The sequence below is a fragment of the Lutjanus erythropterus genome, chromosome 8, assembly GCF_056507025.1.
Source record: "Lutjanus erythropterus isolate fLutEry1 chromosome 8, fLutEry1.hap2, whole genome shotgun sequence".
NCBI lineage: Eukaryota > Metazoa > Chordata > Actinopteri > Lutjaniformes > Lutjanidae > Lutjanus > Lutjanus erythropterus.
Window position 1 is genome coordinate 9,688,987 of NC_139324.1, and position 24,344 is coordinate 9,713,330.

General features: G+C 38.1%; 2 protein-coding genes across 3 annotated transcripts in view; one reads left to right on the forward strand and one right to left on the reverse strand.

The window, feature by feature from the left end:
* Window positions 1–1,757: 1,757 nt before the first annotated feature.
* fkbp7 (FKBP prolyl isomerase 7) lies at window positions 1,758–10,556 on the reverse strand. Its single transcript, XM_084724453.1, has 4 exons — window positions 10,289–10,556; window positions 9,295–9,446; window positions 5,486–5,613; window positions 1,758–2,821 (listed from the first exon to the last, which is right to left on the reverse strand). The coding sequence occupies exons 1-4, from the start codon at window positions 10,504–10,506 to the stop codon at window positions 2,660–2,662; spliced, it is 660 nt and encodes a 219-aa protein (XP_084580579.1). The 5' UTR covers window positions 10,507–10,556; the 3' UTR covers window positions 1,758–2,659.
* A 1,364-nt stretch (window positions 10,557–11,920) lies between these two features.
* glsb (glutaminase b) overlaps window positions 11,921–24,344 on the forward strand; it is a 43,567-nt gene continuing 31,143 nt past the window's right edge. For both annotated transcript variants that reach the window (XM_084724454.1, XM_084724455.1), the window contains exons 1-4: window positions 11,921–12,348; window positions 21,086–21,182; window positions 21,311–21,432; window positions 22,752–22,881. In XM_084724454.1, the coding sequence (XP_084580580.1) occupies window positions 12,041–12,348; window positions 21,086–21,182; window positions 21,311–21,432; window positions 22,752–22,881 (657 nt within the window). In that variant the 5' untranslated portion in view covers window positions 11,921–12,040. The remainder of the gene's footprint in view (window positions 12,349–21,085; window positions 21,183–21,310; window positions 21,433–22,751; window positions 22,882–24,344) is intronic.

Here is a 24,344-nt window from a genome sequence, read left to right on the forward strand (position 1 = left end):
ATTGTGCAGTAAAGCAGTCCCTGTCAATTTATGCATTACATTATTTGTTTTTGGATTAATATTAATGCCGCATGAATGTTTATGTTGCATTTTACTGCTGAAGATGTTTAGGTTGAGTTAATTTTAATTACTTAATATAATGGTGGCTAACTTAATTTACAGCAATGTATCATACTCTGTAAGAACATCATATGTTTGTAACATGTTTGTCTTTTTTGTGGTGTCAGAAAACAGTCTGATGCATTTTCAAGCTGCATCGAGAGAATTTTAAAGAGTTGATTTATCTTAAGAAACAGCAGGATTTTCTCAGCCCACAGAGGAACACTTCCTCTTTCAGTTCATCATAAACAATCAAAATGACCACATATGGAGATACGTGGTTGTCACTGTACAGGAAGGGTATGAAAACTGTTATGTGAAATTTAACTAGTAACTAAAGCTCTCAGACAAATATAGTCGATTAAAAGTATTTGTGTCTGTGATGTGGTGGAGTACAAATATAAAGTTGCATAAAATGAAATTACTCAAGTAAAGTACAGCTACCTTCACATTGTACTTTAGTACAGTACTTAAGTAAATGGATTCTGTTATGTTTAGAGCTGCAATGATTGAGTAAATAAGCTCAACCTCAAAAATCTACAGCAGTAAAAGGCAACATATACATTAATGCAGCAGTAATACTAATGCAAAAGCATCAGATACAGTATATTAATGAAACATTGACAAGTACTACTACTACTACTGCCGCACAAGGCCTACTTTTATTTTTTAATGCTTTAAATAAATTTTACTTATAATATTACATACTTTCACTTAAGTAAGATTTTAAATGCAAGAGTTTTACTTGTAATGGAGTATTTTCACAGTGTGGTATTTGTATTTCTACTTAAGTAAAGGATATTAATATTTCTCCCACCCCTGCGCCTCAACACAGTGAATGAGAATTGCTAGTTATTGACCTAATGATGACAAAATAAAATACTTTTATTGAGGAATGTAGAATACATAAGAATGTTAATGAGTTAGCCATCAGTGATCGATCGTGTCAGGTCAGAAAATCCTACCCTCAAGTTAAGCGTGATCAGAAAAACACTAGAAACATTTGTCTTATTAGGTCTGTCCTCTCATACCAGATACAACCAGGTGGTGGTTACATACAAATGCATTTTTTTGGTCTGTTTTCTTATTTTTGTACGAATCCCATGAGTCCATGGTTTTTCACCAAAGAGGAAAATCTGAATTACACTTGACATGCTGTTGTTTTCCACACATAGTATGGTTTATTAATGGTGACACTGAATACAACAGTTGTTCAACAGGATACAATGATAATAATGATTTTGACATAAAGATGTAAACAAAACTTGTAAACTTGTAAGGCTTGTGGATATTGGGCATCATATGTTGGGGAGAAAAGATCAGTCATTGCAGTCATCTCTTTAATTTACAACCCCCTCTACATGTGAATGTGTGCACTGGTGTACAGAGATATTGCAGATTAGAGGGCAGGAACTTCACAGGTCTGGTTAAACCACCCTCTCACATGTTACAGTCTCAAATCCCCTGATCCCAGCATTGTGCAATCTTGTGGTTTCCACTGTGCTGCGAACGGAATCAAAGTTCACCACAAGACAAAACTTAAAGATAGAAAAAAAACATGCTAAAAATTTAGTGGTATTTTCACAAAAGTCAAAGTTCTGACATTTTTTGGAGATCTTCTTATTTGCATAGTTAAAGAGAAGGACAATTTTTCTGGCTGGGAAAGATGTTGGGGACTCCAAATACGACACTTATTTATTGTCACTTTTTTAAAGGAAAAATCCACCCTGAAACTCTTCAACATTTTTTAACAACAGAGAGGATGAATCCACAACATCATGACAAAACAACTTGACAAAAATCAGAAATGACTTGCAACTCAACTTGGAGTTTACACAGACGACTCATGACTTCACTTGGACTTGAGCCTTGATAATACTTGATACTTTTCCCCAACATATCAAGAAGTGCAAATTCACCTTGTTTTGTTTGAACCAATCTGACAGCTTCCAAGTAAACTGTAGGGAAGAAACATGAAGAACAGATATTACATTACTAAACTCTAGCTGGAAAAAAATCTAACAATAATTTCACTGTGTACAAAAACTCTGCAGTGGTAAAAAATTAGGAACAGCTGTAAGCAAAACCTGCAGGTTGAAAATTACAAACAACTTCCAACTGTTTGACATTTAAAGCTGCACAAAGAAGAGCACATTACAACTTGTTTAGGACTTTGGACTTGTCTGTTTTGACTAGGAACTTGACTTGAAAAACAATGACTACTCCCACCTCTGCTTCTCTCTACGTTCATGAAATTCATTTATGAAATCAACCATAACCAACAGGAAGAGATAAAGAGCATGTGACAGGCTAGAATGCACGCAGGCGTTTTCAAAAGGCATTCTGGGAAAAGTGGGAAAACACTAACTGGAGTAGAAATGATGAGGAATGTGGATGTTTCATCCCAATGTAACACACAGATTGTACTAAAAATCATAAATTGGCATCAGTGTAAGAACATCTGAGGGCGGGTTTTTCCGTTATCCATTCACGTTTTCTCTCTAACTGATAAAAATACGTCAACTAAAAAAAAAAAGACCACGTTCCACTTCTTCCATCACTAGAGCTCATCGCGTTGATAAATATTATACTCTGTCACACTGATCACTCCGTCCTGGTCCTTGTCATTCTTGTGGAATATATCGTCCATGATCTTCTGGTAGAATGGGTCGTCACGAGGCTTCCCGCTTTTTTCATACTCCAGTTTCAAGTATTCTTTGACCTGAAAATAAAGCAACACATCACTGTTCACACTTCAAAATCAATAACAAACATATATTGTACTTTTACGATGCTCCTCTTACATAACAAGCCCCTGTTGTGCTCTGAAAATAACATATCACATTGGTGCTAAATAAAACTGTAAATGGTACTGATAGCAGGTCATTCAGTTTCGATGTGCCATAAACAATCCAGATAAAGTCATGACTATAAGCTTAATAACAACAAGCAAACTAATAACATTCTTTACATTTGATTATAATGGCATTGATTATTTAAATTCTGATCTTCCTCTCTGCACTTATTCTGGAGTTAATTACTATCCCTAAAAATGTGTATCCTTAAATGTCCTTAATTTTGTTTAGACACTGCTGTAAAGAATCGTTGTGAGGGTATGCAGTTAATAAATTAAAGGTAAAGGCATTTATAGCTTGATAAACTTCTTGTACAATCAATGGATGTTTATGACGTGAGATAATGAGAACGCAAACAAATGTGACCATTCTTTATGAGGCAAAAAGGAAAGGCTGCTTTAGGTTTCATTATAAGCTGTTCAGAAAGCCAGCGATTAGAAAAGAAGGCAAATAAATCAAAATCTGGCATCAAGTACGGATGATGTGATGGAAAACACATTTTTAGGGAACAATCATGTCACAAGCCTGTTATTACCAAGATTGGTTTCCAACAAGGCCCCTGAACTCCACGTACCAATAGTTACTATACAATACAATAATCACAATAATCACTAATTTAATTGAAAATTAGTTTAAATAGTATTCGCATGAGTGACTGACCAAGGCTACAGACAAACCTTTTTCAACACTGTCCTAGAATCATCTATAGTTTTTAGTTGTTAGTGGTATAATACAACACCTTTAAAATTTTAAGCAAATAGTTACATTTATTTTATTTCTTTTTTTTGCACTGTTTTATTTTTAGTCTATGTGAAGCACTTTGTAATCAACAGCTACATACACTTTTTGTTATCAAAGCACCTCAGTACCTCAGTGGTGAACTTCACTGTAGAACCAGAGCAAATGTATTTGGTTACTTTCATCTGTGACAGAAGTTAATTGTACAGTGTCTGTAACCCCAAAGTCAAAGTACTTTTACCTCCAAACTGTACTCATCCAAAGTACTTCAGTATATTTATTAACATCACATTAAACTGCCTCATGTTCCTCTGAACAGAAACTCAGTCCTGCTGGGTGTTTAGCTCTGCTAACTGCTAGCTCTGTTAGCTCTATTAGATGTAAGCTTCATTAGCTCAATTTGCAGTTAACTGCAAACAGCTAGCATTATCAGGAACAAAATAATGTCTGTCCCCATCAATAGTGAGTCAACTCTGTCATTTAAGATTTTAACGTCCAAACCAAAACATCATAAATCGACCAATCAGACCGCAATCATATACTGAAATCTTCTAAATGTAGCCTATATTTTAGCTAATATACTCAGCTAGGGTGGTGCCTGGCTAAAGATAGCAAGCTAGTGGCAAACAGCTGTTTTGACTGTTTTAAACCAAAGACTAATTAAAAATCCATCCATTTAAATTTGGGGATAGATGGACGGGTACTGCAGAAAATTCCAACATATTCATATTTTATTGTAGGTCTCACACTGAACCAGCCAGTGATAGTAACTCTAGTAACAGCATTAAGATGTGCTCTGAGGTAGTCAGCGCTTGGTTAAGTCTGTCATTTGCAAAATGATAGTTCTATATACATACATAGAAAAGTCCCTTTCATCTCTGAGAAGATCGCTGTTTGCCCCAAACATATTTTTTGCCATCCCTCAGATGAGTGGACACTGTTAGTCTTGAATCCTGGACTGACATTGTAAGGACACTACAGACTGCATTAAAATGTACTCTGCATAATAACTACTCCCCAACATTTAAATAATAATGTTGAAACAACTCTTGTGTCTGTGTGTTACATATAAAGCTGGAGTTATGAGGCAATTAGCTTACTTTAGCTTAGCCTAGCACAGTGTTTCTCAATTCTGGTCCTCAGGCCCCCCTGCTCTGCATGTTTTAGATGTCTCCCTGCTCCAACACACCTGATTCAAATGATCAGGTTGTTTTCAGGCTTCTGCAGAGGCTTGATGACGAGCTGATCATTTGAATCAGGTGTGTTGGAGCAGGGAAACATCTAAAACATGCAGGACAGGGGCCCCTGAGGACTAGGACTGGCCTAGCATAAAGACTGGAGGCAGGCTGAAACAACTAGTGTGGCTCTCTGCAAAGTTCAAAAATAAGCCTAACAGCACAACTAAAGGTCACTTAATAAAATGTTATTTGTCTGTTTATCTGTACATAAACAGAAATGTAAAAACTTTTTTATGGCTAAGCTAATGGCCTAAGCTAGCTTCACACTTAATGCACAGACTGTTTTGTTACCTTAATGGCCCAAACAAAAAGACTGTCTATTTCAGTTTTGTGCTTGTCTGGTACATTGCACATACAATAAATTAATAAATTTAATCAAATTATCAACATGGTATTATCCTCACCTTGAAAAACTGTACACACTACAGATGTGCATATGATAGGCGCATAGTATCTCATTTTTATCCTGAGGCTTTTTAGCAAAACAAGCCCCTTTAGCTTTATTTCTGTCGGAGATACTTTTGTGATAATTACCAGCTTGTAAATTATATTTACCTCATCCTTTGTGAGACTTCTGTCCTTATCAACGTCAATCTTTCTGAAGGCCTCCACGCTCCGTGGTCCCTGGGACACAGAGTAAGCCTCCACTTGAAAGATCACTGTGGCATTGGGCGGCACTGGATCTATTTAATCAGGAGGAAATAATTGCATATCAAGATTTTAAAAGACCATAACAGTTATAATGCCATGGCTCATACATCATAGTGTGGAGTTGTGATGTGGTCTGACAACATTTCATGAAGGAAAACAACGAGTTTATCTTGTTGGTATTTAGTTACATTTTTGTTATGAACTGACTGAAACAGCGTCTAACAACATAAATAAATAAATCATAGGATAACAGTACAGTACAGTTCAGCTTGCCAGTTGTTTGATTTGGCTTCAAGAGCTAAATTCTACAAAATCTAAAAGCCTATGATAGATATAACATTAGTCCAGCAAAAAAAAGTAAATACAGAATTAGTGCATGGTGCAAATAAAGTTGTTACTGATCAGGAAAAACAAGAAAAGAACAAGAACACAAAGGGTCAATTCCAGTTTTAACTCAGCTGCTTCACATGTATGTAAATGCAAATTGGTGCCGGGATAACAAAAGCATGCAATCAAAGCGAAACCATTTCCTCCACAGCCAGAGAGTGAGATCAAGTGATGAAACGTGAAATGCAGAATTCAAGACTATAGGCAAAACCACCATCATACCATAGTGCATTTATAAACACCGACATGAAGAGATACACTACCGGTTAAAAGTTTTAGAACACCCCAGTTTTTCCAGTTTTTTATTGAAATTCAAGCTGTTCAAGTCCAATGAATAGCTATGGTACAAAGGTCAGTGGTGAATTGCCAGAGGTTAAAAAAACGGTAAGGCTACCCAAAAACTGAAAAATAATGTACATTTCATAATTATACAAAAAAAGGCTTTTTTCAGGGAACAAGAAATGGGTTAACAACTGAATCAAGCCTTGAAAGTTGGTGCTACCGATTCCTACAGGTGTCCCAACGTCTCTTGATTCCTTACAACCCCCTCTGTCTGCATAAAAGTAGTATTTGAACACACTATGGTACCATACCCTCATGAACATTATTTGAACAGTATTATACTGCAGAAAGTAGTGTGTTGCTATAAAAATGGCGAGAAAAAGGCAATTAACAATGGAAGAGAGACAGACCATAATAACACTTAAAAATGTAGGTCTTTCCTACAGAAAAGTAGCGAAGAAAGTCAAGGTGTCAGTGAGTACAGTTTCCTTCACCATCAAAAGACACTCAGAAACTGGAGAAAACTCTGACAGACCCAAAAGACCCAAAGCCACAACAGAATCACAAGACAAGTTTCTCAACAGCTTGTTTGATAGGCGGCTCACAGGACAACAGCCTCAAGTACAGTTTCATAGTGGTCGTAGTAAACAAGTCTCAGTTTCAACTGTAAAGAGAAGACTTCGAGTTGCAGGTTTGTCAGGTCGAGTTACATCAAGAAAGCCATTACTAAGACGTCAGAATAAGAAAAAGAGGCTTGCCTGGGCCATGAAACACTGCCAATGGACTACTGAAGACTGGAAGAAGGTGTTATGGACTGATAAATCAAAATTTGAAATCTTTGGTTCATCACACAGGATTTTTGTACGCCGTTGAGTAGGCGAAAGGATGGCTCCTCAGTGTGTGACATCAACTGTCAAACATGGAGGAGGAAGTGTGATGGTCTGGGGCTGTTTTGCTGGATCCAGGGTCGGTGACTTGTACAGAGTGAGAGGCACCCTGAACTAAAACAGCTACTACAGCATTCTGCAGCGCCATGCAGTACCTTCTGGTGTGCACCTAATAGGTCAGGAATTCATCCTACAGCAAGATAATGACCCAAAACATAAGTCCAAGCTATACCAGAACTACCATAGAAAAAAAGAACAAGATGGTAAGCTTGAAAATATGGAGTGGCCAACACAGTCTCCAGACTTCGAGCTGGTTTGGGATGAACTGGACAGAAGAGTGAAAGCAAAGCAACCTACAACTTCTGCAAAAGAGTTGGGAAGAACTTTCTGAAGAATATTTGATTTCCATTGTAGAAAAACTGCCACGAGTGTGTTCAGCTGTTATATCTGCCAAAGGTGGCTACTTTGATGAGTGAAAAGTCCATTTTGGTTTGTAAATTCATTCCATGATTTATTTTTTAACTTCAATTGTTTATTTGTACAATGAGACATTAAACTGCATAATTCTCAATAAAAAATGGAAAAATTGGGTTGTTCTAAAACTTTTGACCGGTAGTGTATGTCCCAAACAGTAGCTAAATAGGATGGTTTAGATTATCTGAAAGGGGCTGTATGAGGTACTTCTACATAGTCAGTGTGTTAGATGTCAATCAGCATGCCCCCATTTTAGAGAAGCAAAGAGGAGTACCAGCACGGAAGCTAAATGATGTACTGCTGTGGACAGAGTCAGCAGCAAAACCTATTTTAGCCACCTAAGAAAAATGTTTTTTCGCTGCTTTACCTTGCTGTCCGACAGCCTTTCCCAGCAGGAAGCCATCTTTATGTACTCCAGATATCACCCTCTCCACAGCCACCAGACTCCTTTGGCAAAACCAGCAGTTTTGCAGAACACAGGAGTTGCTGGTCCACTGCTGCCTCGGTATGAAAGACTATTAATGTCATTGTGTAACACTGGTGTTTTAAAGAGGGAGTTTGAATTTACAGAGTCATACACAACAACAACGCAAACAAGCTAACTGATCGAGGCAGCAGTAGACCAGCAACTTCCATGTTCTGCGAGGTAAAATTACTGTTTTTGCTAAAGGAGTCTGGCTTCCTGTCCGAATGGACTGTCTGATTGCAAGGTAAAGCGGTGAAAATATTCTAAATATAGTTTACATTTGACCTAAAATAGATTTTTTTAGGTGGCTAAAATACTCTTTGCTGATAACCACAATGGTACATTGCTTACCTTCCTACACCAGTGCTCGTGCTGCCTCTCCGAACTGGGGGAGCATCGACCACTATCCACTGTAGGTAATACACTGACTATGGATAAGTACTCATACAACCCCACTTCTCTGAACTATACCTCTAGAGGTAAAAGACTAATCTGCTGTTAGTTTCTGAAAGTGCTTCAGTTCATGCGAGAAAGAGTGAAGTGAAGTAGACACCTTTAAACCTCTGTGCATGCTTACAGTACATGCCATGGGTAGGATGAGCGGCAAACACTGCAAGGGATGTGATGCCCTTTCAACTAAAGTGCTGTAAAAGAAGACAAGACAGCATGAAGGCAGCTCTTCTAACACAAGAACAATATAACAATACAGTTAGTCATCAGTTTAAAAGATTGTAGAGGCAGGATTCACTGGTTTTAAAACACTGATTACAACATATGTGTACTACTATTGCCCATTTTCATTGCATTTCATTTCCTGTGTCCCATTGACATACAGGGTTGATCCAGGTGATCTATCACAGACAACATTTGTTGCTTTATACAATTGTGTAGTAATGCAACTGAAACTTGTCATGTGGAGTACTATTCAGCCCAACATCATTATTTTTATATGACTTAAAGTTTGTTTTCTCAAGTCTGAGGGTATAAGCCTGGTGATGTCATCAGGATTATCTCGGCTATACTATAAATTTATGACAGAAAGTCTGTGTTAGCCGGGGACATGGAGTTGTATTATGGGAAGTGTAGGATCCAGTGCTTTTAGAGCCTGAACCATGCTAAGGACCGAAACACTTTTTGATGTAATTTTGTTAGCAATCATCAATATAAGCTTTCTGATGATACTTACAAAAATCACTGGCTGTGTTACATTTACTTACCTTTTCCTTTTTCTCCAAAGGCAAGGGCAGGTGGAACAGTTATTTTTCGTTTCTCCCCAGGACACATATTTTCCAAACCTATGTCAAGGCCCTTGATGACTTGTCCGACACCCAACACAAACCACTGAGGATGCCCAGCTTTGTCTGATCGACTAAAACAGAAGCAATACAAAAACAGGGTATTGTAATTTCTATTTGTACTACAGTATTTAGTATTACCATTGTACTGTACATTAAAGCTGGGGTAGGCAGTTTTAATTTTTTTTCGTAATTCAAGTGGTCTGAGAGGCAACTAGACCTCTATTATTATGTTGACATTATCCAATTTAACTTCAAATTATTATATTGTCGTTAATTTAAATAGCCAATTACCTTTACTGTCAGGCCTACTGGTCATAAAAGCTGCTGTCTGTCCTCTGTTGCGATGCCTACTGCTGAAACTTTTTTTTTAATTTATTGTTTATGTATTTCTTTGTTTTCACTGGATCATGTTTATTGACTGTTTCGTGGTTTCTCTATTCATTGCATGTGTTTCTTGTTGTTTTTGTTGTTATATTTGACATAAATATTTCTTTGTTTTTTTTTACTATAAAATGAAAAATGACACTCAGCCCCCTCCCCACCCTTATAATTTTCCTACAGTCCCTTATAGTCCATGGATCCAGATGAGGACTGCTGAGGTAGGCCTGATAGCAGCCGTAACTACAATTTCCAAGATTTGGGGTCCTTATCCATTAAATGCTAAACATTATTGAGGTTACACTAAATTTAAAGGGCTGTACAGTTTTGCAACACACATAACGAAAATCTTAGCATGTAGCTAGCATGTAATGTGAAACCTCTTGTGGTCAATCATCACTGACTTCACGAACCTACATTATGACACAGTAAGAAAGTCTGCAAATGTGCATGTAGATATTCTAAGCATCAAATTGGCTTGTAAAAAAAAATATCTATCAGTTGCAGAGATGTGTAATTTTCTCAAACCACCAACCTGCAGTAGAACTGAGAACCGTCTTTGGCGAGGAACCCATCGTAGTGAACGTTCATCAGATCTCCCCTCTTGCTCTTTGGAGAGCACTCCTCAGGTTTGAACAAAACTTCAATCTTCACCTCTCCCTCCAGCTCATCTGCTGTGGCCCAAACAGACCATAAACTGAGCTGTGAGGAGACAAGGAGCCACAGTGTGCAGCTTACTAACCTCCACATCATGCCGCTGTGTATTCGTGGCAACTTCTGAACGCACGGGTAGACGTGGAGAGCGGCTGCAGACCTACACAGCTTTTTGCCCTGAGTTTGAACTGTCAGGGAATTCTGCTTCCTGGTGTGCGAAGCTTTCTGGAGACGGTAAGCACCCTGGGTAACCTTGGCCTGACAGACCTAACTAAGGGCTAAAAACTCCTTACAATAGTTCCCTAACCAGTAAACTCAATGTCTTGTAACTTTGTAGCACTAGTAATGTACTTAAGTATTTTATGTATTTTATCATGCATACTACAAATGTAAACATTTGCTGATTATGCTAGAAAAAAATTGCATGTATTTTTTTATATTTATAATTTTGAGTCAAAGGTACTATGAATAGTCAGGGGTATGGTGGACGTCTGACAAATATACTTTACATTTCATGTTAATACTATTATTTTAATATACCTCTGTTAATTGTCTATTTTGTTATTGCCTAGTTAGTATTAGTCAATCCCTCCCTATTACTGTATTATTATTTCCCTCTGTATGGTGCTGTTTGGGGATCGCCTCATTGGGTTTTGATAGCATGTGGTTTTGATTTGTTGAAATGTGACATTCAATAAATTTTAAGTCATAAAAAATAATAATGTTGAGGTCTGGACAATTGATTGGACAAAACAAACATTGTGATGGTGTCACTTTGGGCTCTGGGTCACTGTGATGGCATTTCTCATCTATTCTCAGGAGTTTTACAAACCGAACAATCAGGAAAAATATAAGAAGATTTGTCTATAATGGAAATTAATCACTAGTTACAGGCTTATACAAAATGGATAAAAGAGCTCCACCTCAATCCTGCTTTTACACCGATGCATGAGTCATAATAATCTAATTATAAAACAGGTAACAGTATGACAATCATAGGGGGACATTTTATTCTCTTGGTTGTATGTAATTTATTATGTGTAATGGCTTATCTTTTATCTGGACCTTGACCTCGCATTGAATCTAATGACATACTATACAATAGTATAACAGTCACTGGGGATATTTTATTGAATTGTGTGCTTTTACTTAAAATACTGTTACATTTTCCAGATTATTCTTACATACTTTTACTATAATAATATTCCCAATGCTGGACTTTAACTTGTAACAGAGTATTTCTTACTGTGGTGTATCAGTGGATTCAGGATGTAAATACTTTATCCACCATTGGGTAATAAGACGTTTACAAACAGAAGCTTTAAAAGTATGTTGGTTCAATCGCCCTACTGTCACCAAAAAACCGACGTAACAGGAATTGAATTGACAGACACAAAGACTGTCCAATGGCTGTCTTGAAAGTGACATCTTTGGAGGCGGGCCTCACCTTCTATCGACCAATAGGAGCGGCGGGGGCGTGAATGCGCCTATATTTATTTTTGGACGCCGGTGTCTGTGACTCATCGCCTCTCAGACAGTCAACGTGGTTGAAGATAAACCGTAACAACCTTACTGCTGCTACCGGATCTATTTGGAACTACGACTTTCTCTCTAATTGCCTGACAGGATTGAGATGTTACAGTTTAGGTTTTCGACAGTGCTGAAGGAGTTGTTTGAAGCCACCCTCAAGCGTCCCTTGTCCGGCTCTAGACAGAAGACCTGGTTACCAACCCGCCACTGCTGCTTCGGCGCCGCCTCCGTTGATGCTCGAGTCTTTTCTACTCAACTGAAGGTCCTTCATGCCGCTTCGCAACGCCCGGCGCTCCGCACCGCGCCCTGCGCCGCCCCAGTCCGCTCCTACTGCGCGAAAACGGAAGGTGCCGTGGAGCTGGACGAACAGCTGAAGAAAGATGCTGTCAGCAGTGAAGCAGCCGGCGACAAGTAGGTTTCTTGTATTTTCTTAAGGAATAAACGGACTCCATGGTGTGATGATGATGATGAAGGTGCGGCGGGCGGTTATGGCGAGTCATGACGCATACCGGCGCGAGCGGATGTTCGCCAACAGTCACAAACGCTGTATACAGCATAAGTAGCTTTCAATAACTGGTTTGGCTCACTTAACATCTTTAACATCTATAAATATATTTGTGGTAGACAAAATAACCTCACCCAAAATATTTAACTTACCACTCAAAGTAGAAGAATATAGCTAGCTAACTGTAATGGCCTGTTAGCAACAGCAGTAGAACCATGTGTGACTCGTTCATACCGGGTTCAGCCTCCGGTGGCTTTGTGCCAAGTAGCTCTCTAAATACGCCGCCTTCAAATACCAACGCAGCAACTTAACCCGGAGTTAATTAGGGTTTTATTTGGCCTTGACTGGCTTGTGTTTAACGTTAGGTTAGCGATCAGTTCCTGTGGAGATAACACGCAGCATGGTGCGGCAGTTTGAGAAAGTGAAACAGCAGGCCTATTAAAAGGTCAGGCATGAGGTGGAGGATAAAAACATCCTTTTTAAAGTTTTCTTATCAATTAATCTACTCTTTAACACTGTAGCTACACACAATACAAGAAACTACAAACACAGATATTGATCCAAAGTATATATTTGACCAAATACAAGAACTTTAATCAGATTAACAAATAGGAAGTGCACTGTTAAGCTACTGATCATTCAGCTTACTTTGTCAGCATTTATACTTGTCAACTTCATTACATAATATAAGTTTGTAGCATTTAATGGCCGTTAGCTTATCTTAATAGTCAAAAAAATTCTCTTAGCATACCAAATTAACGTATCAGATTGCCAGATTCATATACTAAATTTTTGGCTGTTTTACTTTGACATTTTCAGCATGCACCATTTTACACTATCTTTTGTCAGTTATGAGTGGTAGTAAATCATTAATAAATGGTGATGGGTTGTATACTTTAAAATGCAATGTATACTTTTCCCATTCTAAATGGTAGTAAGTCATTAATAGGTGGTCATGCATTTTACACTTTACAATAAGGCTCCCCTTTGCTAGTTATAATTGTTAGTAACTCATTAGTAAGATTAATTTAGTAGTAGTGATTGGATCTTGCTAAGTAGTGACTGCACATCAATGTATGAAAACTATGTTATAATTTGTTTAAGGTTGTTTGCTAATATTAAGAACCATTTACAACCCAATTAATAACCTAACTATAAACCATTTAAAAATAATTTATAATTGCAGTCATATTGTAAATTAATACCACAATAATGATTTCTGCCTGGCTGGAGATCGATGTTTATGAACTGGTTTGTGTCATTTCCAGTGGTTTCTACTGTGACCTCCCACTCCAGTAAAGTGGATGTAGGTCACAGCTGAGAGCTGCTCTAGATCACTAACAGTGCTAGTAGTGCAGTTAGTTTTCATGTCATTTTCCTGTTGAATTACATGCAAAGCATTTGTGCATATTTGCTTTTCTTATCATTGTCAGACATATTTAGAGTATATTGAGAAGCACTGCTATGTCTGTATGGGGCTGTACACGTGAAACTGCCTTGCTATGTGACAAAGTGACAGCTCCATGTCCAGATTGCTCTGTTTGTCTTAGTCTTTCTAGTTGTGACACAATTGCATTTACCATTTGTAGTTACAGAAAAAAACACACTTGCACAAGGTTGAATATTTATTTTTTTAAAAGGTACAATGACAAATGTTGATCCAGGATATATGTTACCCAATACAAAAACTTTTACCACATGAACAAATAGGAAGTGTTGGCTAGACTCAATGACAAGTACAAGTCTAAGTGTTGGATTGTGATTTAGAAATAGTATTTCCCACTAAGGTATGGCGGTATTTGCAGAGCTGCATAGTCTCAGAGACATTATGTTAAAGCTCAGGTCTAATTTTCAGTTCAGCTGTCCTGATAAATAAATGACATCTACTATATGTCAATATAATTTTTTCTCATTGTACACTAAATTAGCAAAGCTCTTTGTTCAGATTTATAGCAGAACTTTAGATCCAATTCTGTTTTAATGTTTTTTTTTTAATTGTTTCATTGTTCAGTATCGTTATGTCGTGCATGAAAAGGTGGTTTTGGAAAATACTAAATCCATTGTTGAATTTAAATGATCCATATAACCTATTTCACATTCCAAATCATAGTTCTTGCAGCCAGCTGGCTGTCTGTACAGCAACTGCAGTCCATGTGTTTCATTTTACAGTTACCCACTTCTCAAAAGCCTGCTCAGTGTAGCCAAAATGACTGGGATGTCTCTTGACCTAGATATGAGGATACGCATTTAAGGGGCGTTACCATCACTAAGATCTGTATGGACTCGAGTGTTGCATCTGAATGTTAGTGTGCACATGCTCAGATGCCCAGGACGGCACTGTCCTTGGAATTTTATGGTTCTCAATAGTTGAGATCAGTCGTATGATTCATATTTTTATGGGTCAGCAGCGCAAGAAGAAGCTTTGAGGCACGTGACAAGGATGTCGAGTTGACCTCATTACTAATAGTGATTCACAAGATAAACCACAGAAGGAAATGTGGTTTATGACTTACATACCATACTGTGCATTGAGAAACAATCAATCTCCTCTCTACTTTGATTACTTTTTTTAACTGAGCAAAATGTTTAAATTTTTTGGACACAGTGGTGTGTAGTTATTAAGCTGTAGACTGAGCTGTAAGCTAGCAGTATAACTGACAGGAAAATACAGATTGCTATTACCTTCTGATGGCCTCAAAGGTATGTTGTAGAGTATGAGCGTCCTTGGCTCAAAGCCATCCCTGAGCATAATATGGGATCGGTTCCAACTTTAGTGGGTGGAGATGAATAGGATTAAGATATTGAAAAACTGACAAATGGCTGTTGTGATACATGATAGGAATGGAGAGGGAGAGACACACTTATTTACTGCATAGTGCAACTAAGCCTGGTGTTAAGTCACTGATGTGACCTTGCTAAGGCGTTATTACACTCACAGGCCAGATCACTGAATATTACAGCTTACAGCGTTTTGCAACCTCCAACCTTTAGTCTCTGCTTTCCCCCTTCCACACCCACAGTATTTGGTATTAATTATGGTCTTGTGTGTTCCAAAAAAAGATTTTTAAGCACTTTCTTAACTGAAAAAACTGTAAAAACAACCTAGCTGGATTTGGACAGTGAATGGACCTTAAAGTACTGTGTGGGTGGGTGATACAGCCTCAAAACTATATCACAATATTTTATGGGAATTTGTGATAACAATATTTATGACGCTATAGAAAAAAAATACTGAACAATATTGATAATTGCAGCTTGCAGGCAGCAGCATTTATTAGTGGCATTTTCCATCCTTTTTCAGTGAGCTGTTGTCGATGACAGTAACTCTTCATGAGCTTGCACAATATTGTCACCTAGTAAAGTTGACCTCACATTTTACAGCAGATATCCAAACAAACCTTCAGTCAAAATGCACTCACTGATGTAAACAAAATAAAAATGCTGTCAAAACTTAAATAACAGTTGCCTTGCATCTTTTTTATGGATTACCATCAAACGAGGTAGAATATCAGTGCTGCAACAGTTGCATTGCCATTAATTTGTTGTGTAAATATAAAATGGATATACCATGAAATAAGGTAAGTTAAAATGTCAGTGCTGGAATTGCACAAGTAAACACTTAAAGGCCAAAATGCACTAAAAGCTTCAATTCAATTGAAGCTTCTATGGTGCACTGCAGGCTTCAGATTTGAAATTCCAAAACCACAGAACCAGCAGTATTTTAGGAAAAGGTCACTATTTATATGCATCTATTTATTTCTTTGATAAAATATTATCCTTTGAGTGGAAAAATCCTCACATTGTTTTCAGGTCAGTCTATATAATGACTAAATCGTGCATGATATTCCTGTTTCTGTATTAAGGAACAGGAAAATTGACATCAGTTTCAGTCAATTTACATCAGTAAGGATGTTTTAGACCACAGCAGACAGCAAACTGAACACACTGAGGAGATGAAGAGGGAGCGATAGCATCTGGACAGTTCATCATGATTTATAATAATGCAGTGAAGTGATAAACATTTCATGAAAAAGATGAGTGTCTGTCTGTTACTGAGAAAGATATTTTTGTCACAGAACTCTACAGTAACATCAGGATTTATCATAAAAAAAAAGTTATATCACTCGGCACATGCTTCCCTCCCTTCCTCCCTTCTCTGCACTTTCCCTCTCCTCCCTTGCAGTTCTGATTAATTGGCATGAAGTAACTGAGTGTTTAAAAGTACACAAATTAGATTTGGAGTAAAAAAAATCACATACCACAGAAGCATACAGTAATATTATGATTTGTGTTTATAATTTTTTTTATATTAAGTCGGCACAACTATCCATAGTAATACATATTATTTGCTTTCAGTGCGTGTTCTGCAATTTAGAACAGTGGGTTTACTTGAAAACACAAGCATCAGATGCCTTTAGTGTGTTGTGGCTTTAAGACTTATTTGGGCTTATGTCGCTGAGCGCACTAGGGAACACGTCATTGATATCACGAGATGACACTTTTATCACGTAAAAAATTATACTAGTGTTATTGTGGATGGTATGATATGGCACAGCCCTAGTGAATAATACTGGCCATTAATTTGCACTGTAATCTCACAGAACTGACTCTTCCAGAACAAAAAGCTCAGTCTTAACCTCGTATCCAGGAAACTCTCCAAGTATTGTGCTTACACCAATGAGCAGTCATCCAGCAGTGAATGGACTGAACCATCTGCCTGTGAAGAGGAAGAGGATTTTTGAATGCACAAATGTAGAGGAACAAGGTGCTTTTAGGCAGCATTTACATCTGATCTGTTTGCACAGTTTCAACAGACTCTGGTGCATTTAGTTAAGTTCGTGCCAACTCACCTCAACTTATGTGGCACGTTAATTTAGCCATGTGCCCCACTGCCCTGTCCTGCAGTATTTATTACAGATGAAGTTCAAGTTGCGCTTGTGCAAAAAGACTAGAACCCACAGGCAACAGTGGGTTAATGTTTTTGGTAAGTGTGGAAACTTGACTACAGATATCAACGCAGTGATATAATGGTGATAATACTTAGCACTGACACTATGCATCTGCAAAATGCCTTAATGGTGGAATGGTAGTACAAGTTTAAGGGCAGATGTCAACAAACAATAAAAATGTTAGAACATGGCTTAGTACGTTTTTTTTTCTCATGATCCTTGTCAAGTATTGTCATGTTAATAGTGTTGTGACATACTGTGACAAATTTCTCAAGCAAGATGTTCAGTGTCGGCTAGGGATCATTTAGAACAATGCTGCTTGTCCTGTAGTCTCCTATCTATGAATACAAAGCAAATTTACCACAAGTTTTAAAGGGCATTCCAGCTTTAGTTTTATATGTCTTTGAAGTCAGTGGACTTGCAGGAGACAGATTATAAAAAGAGGCCATGATATTCCGCCTTTTAGTTCAGAATATGAGTCAGTCTTCAAAAACACTGGATCCTTTGGTACGTTTTACAGCAGAAAATCAGCCACCCAAAAACACAAACACCAAGTTGAAAAGCTAATGCTAAACTGCATTGCTGGCTTTAATTTGTATCAAGAAGCAGCTGAAAGAGTATGACGAAATGGATGAGTGTGGAGGGGTTTAAACTGAGTTTGAATTTAGTTTCTGGCTTAAAGTTTGAATGAACAGATGAAAGTTGAATAAGTAAGGTAAGGTAATTTATTTTTCAAAGTCTCATGCACCAAAAAGGTGCCCAGCCCTCATTGGCTTGTAAGACACTACAAACAGCAAAATAATACAAATCAGGAGCAAACACCAAAATGCAAAGAGAGTGAAAGAAAGAAAGGTACACTTCCTACATGACAAACAATCTTAAATCAAATACTGAGGACTCAGACCTGCTTCTTGGAACTGCATCCACATACCTTGAGCATATCTGAGGCACATCACTGTGCCTTTTAAAACATCAAATAAAAAAGTACCCTTGTGTGCTGTTGAAGAGAAGTAGTGTAAGATCAGAGCTGAACTACATCACATGAATAAGAGCTGGAAGCTAAACTGCATTGCTGGCTTAACTTTGCACGAAGAAGCAGCTGAAGGAGTTTGAATAATGGCTGGGGGCTGTATTCCTTTGTCATGGCAAAATAGTGTCGCAGGGAGAACTTGTTTTGTTGGAAGATTCACACATGGGAAAGCGAGCCCTGGCATAAAAAGATCACTAAATCCATGCAAAAAAAAGCTACCTGCTAGCTTGTTTATGTATGTACCATTAGTGGCCAGGTTAGGGTTAGAGTAACTTGACATTTTCAGCATGTAGGTTGTTAGCTCACAGGTATGATGCAGATAGCAGGAAGGCAGGAGAATACTGTCTCACATTGTTGGCCAGAGGCAAGCTTTTGCACACAGTCCACATCCGGTAAGTCGTTCACATGTGTTCAATGTTCACAAATGACTGGGAGCTAAACTGCACTGCTGCCTTAATTTTGTGCAAGGAAGCAGCTGAAGGAGTATAAATAATGGCTGTAAGCTAATTTCCTTTGTTGTTCTATTTCTAACTCAAGGTACAATCTTTAACATTCTATTTGTGCATTTGAATGAGGAAAATTTCCCAGAAAACCTGAAATATTCCGGAAAACATGAAGGGTATGAATGAGGAAAAGTAATCGTCAGGATATCCTAATTGAGCTGAATATTTTAATGTCTGAAGTTACTATGGTGAAAAATGTGAAAGGAGTTGAGTGGCAGAAATGGAAATGAGTGCCAAAACAAAGAATCTTGTGCATAGAACATGTTGATGAATGCTTCCAGCATTCACACCAATAAGATTTTGTCTAAATTGTGATGGATGCCTTTTTAAAAAACTTTACTCCAATTCATCTATCCAGAATTTAACTTGGTGAAGGTGAATCCTTTCACATGTTGTATAGTTTACGCACACCTGCACACTAGTTTGCGGGTTGCCTTACAACTGTGTGGTGCACCTGTTGACTGCTGTATGGGACAGATGTCAGGTCAATAACACTCCCTTTCAATTAGGCATGCCTGAGAGACAGCATTTTAGTCAATGTTGGTTTGTTTGCGCATGATCAGGTGCAGTTACCTTGGTTGTATATGGAGTGTTTACTTTGTGGAGAGCAGAAGATGTGCCAAAAGGAGAGGAGGTGATCAGAAACATCTAAGTTTAATTGGGTGCTTGTTGGGACAAGTTTGGCTTTTCATTTAAATCTGTTTTAAAGTTAAAAGTTGCATTGAATGAGATCATTACTTCTTTAATGGGATTTGTGGTGTTTGGTTGGGACACTAGACATTACAGGGTTAATCTGAAGTGAGTTACTGCTAGTTATCGAGAGAAAATTATGTTGATTTGATTGGATAATCAGGAAGTTGGGGAAAAAAAGTTTGCTGACTTTATTTGATGGATGTCTAGTTACCCCCACGAGTGCACCATGAGGTCACCACTGTTCTTTTCATTGTGCGTTTAAAATTCAACCACGAGGGTGTGAAAATATAAATTTTTAATACTGATTCTGTACAGAGCTGCATTTGCTCCACTGATCTCACTCCTGTGTCATGACCAGTGTGTGAACAGGCCACTGTGTTGGCTTTATTAATCCAAGAGCCAAAGAGGGCTGGGAAGAGCTAAAGGCAAGAGAATTCCTGGAATTTAGTCCTGGGCCTAACACTGCTCCAGATACTATTGCCCAGCCTACGTGTGAATTGACACGTAGTAGGGGAATGATCAAAATATTAGAGATTTAGTACCAAACTGCATTCCATTCTGTTTCTATCCTTTTTTAGCCCATTCCTTTGAAAAGCTCAACACAGTGTTGAGGCCGAGGAAACCATGTTGTAACATATGCAGGACTTGTTATGCCTCCATGTAATGTAGCTGCATTCAAAGTGTTTGTTCAGACTTCCTGTGGACATTATACAAAACACTACAGAACACTGAAAAAACATTCTTGGAGACTAGTAAAGGAAATCTGTGAAGAAAGCTGTATTTTCTCTTTAGCCATCGTGCACACTGTATCATATTGACAGTTTTATGTGGGCCTGTTTTAGATAAGTTGTTTTAGCTGAACCACCAATAAAGATATAAATTAGTTTGGGAATTGCTATTTCTGGTCAATTGTCTGCATTTTTGTGCCAGTTCATCTTCTCCTCCATCATTTTTTCCTCCTGAGATCTGTCTGTAAATCATACAGCTATCCATCAGGGATCACTGCCAACAGAAAACATTCAGTAGTATTGTTCTTTCTGCATAATGAAGGCTTTGGTCACTCAGCTCTCAAACAGACACAAATCTCTGTGGCTAATACTTCCACTTGGATTGCATATTTCCAGTATGTACCAGTCAGATCCCTCACTAATGTGTTAAGAATGTATCAGCAGCTACAGATAAGCTCTGTGTTTACATTGGCAGGACAGGTGGGAGTGGCTTCATTGTGGCTCGTGCTCAGAGGGCATCCTGTTGCATATCAACAATACCATCACTGTGGTGGTACTGTATTAACTGACATTTACATAACATATGAGAGGTTTTTTCATCTTTGTTTTGTCATTCATGCAATGTATTTTACTCCAGAACTAAGTTTGTTGTTTGTTTTTTTTTTTAGTATTTTCATGTTAAATGAAGTTCTGTGTCTTAAAGATGTGTGTTTGTGTCTATCTGTCACTTTCCAACGTAGGAGAAGAAACGCAGGCATTCTCCCCAGTTTGGAGGACTTGCTCTTCTACACAGTCGCAGAGGGTCAAGAAAAGATTCCTGCTCATAAATTTCTCACAGTAAGTCCTTGAAATTCAGTTCAGCTTGTATTATTGTCTCAGCATTAATCAGTGGTGTAGCACAAAGTTGTTTGTTTCCTTTACGCTCTGTCTGTTCCAAGGTGTTTCTAAATATTCTGTTATTTTAGGCACTTAAAGCCACTGGGCTTCGCTCTGGAGATCCCAGACTGAAGGAATGTATGGAAACCCTCAAAGAAACTCTAAAGAACACATCAGATGGCGTCACACTGGACCGGCACCTTTTCAAGAAGTGAGGCTTGTCGTGTCTTGTCCTGTTTGGGTGTTTCATCATATACACCGACCACAGTGTCACCTTTTTTATCATCTTTGTCAAAAACCTTTTACTGTCTTCTGCCTCAAAAAGTATTTTGATGACCAAATGAGCAAATCAAACATGTTTAATTGTTTAAATTTGCATGTTGCATAAACACAAATATATCCATCAAAGAGCATTTAGGCAGCAGTTGTTTTTGTGTGACTTTAATCAAGAACTTCTATGCATGATATTATTGCATATTGCTTAATGCAGTAATAACTATATCAATAGATGTTATATGAGGTTACACAACATTGGTGGCATCACAATTAATGATGGCTAGTTATAAATATTTCATTAAGTTTTAACTGTGTGTTAGACACCAAAGTTTTGTGTAGAATGAAATTGTGTATGTATCTGCACAAACACAGCATGAAGTGTTTTCTGTCATACTAGCAAAGAATTGTAGTTACTAAGGGTCACTAACATACTTTTGCTTTCGCCTTGGATAGTACAAAAAACAACTTTGCTCCCCTTAAAGAAAGATGTACTTGGCAGGTTTGACACTTTAAAAACACTGTTTTACGTCATACTGGAGTCACAGTGGGGAAAATGCCACAATTGGATGACAGTGTAATTACAAAATGCCCTAAGATGTTTTTCTAACAGCTACAAGATATTTTGCCCCCCCCCCCAAAAAAACAAACAAACAAAAAAAAACTGAATAGTTATTACTGGGAAGCCCACAACTTCCTTCTTTTCTTCAGAATACAAGTAGGCAAATAGATTTCTATCTACAGGAAGTTAAACTCTGAGTAATCACTTTTGCTTCTGCTAGTGAATGTGTTGTGGTGCCAATCTGGAAAAAAAACTGCTCAGTGATTAACACATTAAAGCTTAAGGAGAAGTTTATTTTGGGGATTTTGCATTTTAATTTGGATTTTTGGAGACTGATCCCATGGTGGCTTCAGCTCATTTGTCCACTGTGGCTCCTTCTGCTTTTCTCAAATAATTTTTTTTGTCCCCAGAACCTTAAAATGGAGCATCCACATGTCCCTGAAACCCTTGGTTAATGTCACTATGACCATGGTTTTAAAACAGTCATTCATCAATATATGGATTCATGTTGGATCATACTATGTGGATAAAAAGCAGCTGATCAATATGTCATGATGAAGCTCCTTCATCAGCCACTTTTGCTAGCATTCATGGAAGTTTGTCAGACTTTAGGGTTGCAAACTTGGTTGACAAACTTTCCTCCAACTGCATGCAGTCACTGTATTTTAGCATGCTATTTGTGGTTTATCCATCAGGTGTGTCCAGAGCAACATTGTCCTGCTCACTCAGGCCTTCCGCAAGAAGTTCGTCATCCCAGACTTCCAGTCCTTCACCTCCCATATTGATGAGCTGTATGAAAATGCCAGAGATCTCTCTGGAGGACAGGTGTGTCCTTAGACCCATTACTTTTCTTTTCCTTCCATCATCATAATTATTTAGCCCATACAGATTCATTACCATCAGTCTGTTCTTACAGTCTGGTTTTGATTGAAAACCACTGTATATTGTCATTGTACACTTGAAGGAAAAATCCACCCCAGAACATGTGAAAAAATAATAGCTGTGTTCCCAGCACACTTTGGTGCAGGATTCTCTGTGGCAGGTGGCTTTTGTGTGTTGTGTCATGTCATTACTACCAGCTACATAAAAGATACATCATGATGGTGAGTCACAGATCATATGAACTGCCCACAGTGAAACTCTCACCTAAAAAGCATCTGCTGGCCTTGTGTACTATAGACAGACATCAGCAGTCTACACCCTCTGACACCAACAGAAGGGGTTGTAGAAGAATAGACCCTTTGGCATTTGACATTTTGACTTAGGTAAAATTTGCAGGTGGAATTAGTAACACTGATGATGCATTCCATTTTGGTGTGACAGATCCAGAGCTCTGGTATTGTGCATGGCTTACTGAGACACGTAATGAATGGAGCCATTGTTCATGTTATTATTTGCACCTGTTTTGACAAAGTCTGCTGTGAAAAGGGGCTATTAGCAGATAACTAAACTGATCCTACATCCACACTACTCCTGATTGACAATTAAGTTTTCAGGTTGTTTTCTTTAAGATCTCCATCCACACCAAAATTACTGAACAAGATAAATGGCAAAACCTCTTCATCATCCTCTGTCAGCTGTGTATCACTCCCAAAGTCAATGACAACAACAGACGAACAGTAAATTTTAAGATGAAATCACTGTTTCATGAGCACGGAGCTAAAAAAAAAATCAACATCAATACACAACATACAACAACATCTGTGTTGTGTGAACAGGTCTAGTAAGATAAAATAAGAGACTTTATTGTTCCAATAAAAATTTGTTTTGGGCTCATATAGTATCTGCTGTGAAAAGAGGCAAAATAACATAGTGCCTTCAACTATCACTAGATCACAAGCAGTCACAAACAGTAGCTACAGTACCTACACCAACTGCCACAAACCAACAAAAGTCTAAAACACAGACCCGTATTCATCTCAGTAGACAACACAATATGTGCAGTAAAAGTAAAGCACCTCATCAACATAAAATGATCATAAAATGTATGTGTACAGGTCTTAGGTCGTTATTCGTTCTGCGTCTGTGTGATGTAATTTTCATCATCAGAGGTGTACATGCAGACTCGGTGCAGACATCCGTGTAAGTCCAACTTGTTGTGACTGTGCTGACATGTCCATGCAGCCACTGTAGACCCCAACATATGACTTAGGGGTCGAATGTGTCCTCCAAGTGGACTCCAGAAAGTTGTATAAACAGAACTAATCAGCATTCATGGTGTCTGCAGCTGGCCGTGTGTGTCTGTTTGGGAGTATAATCCAGCCCTTAGGCTCTGGCTAGCTTTCCAT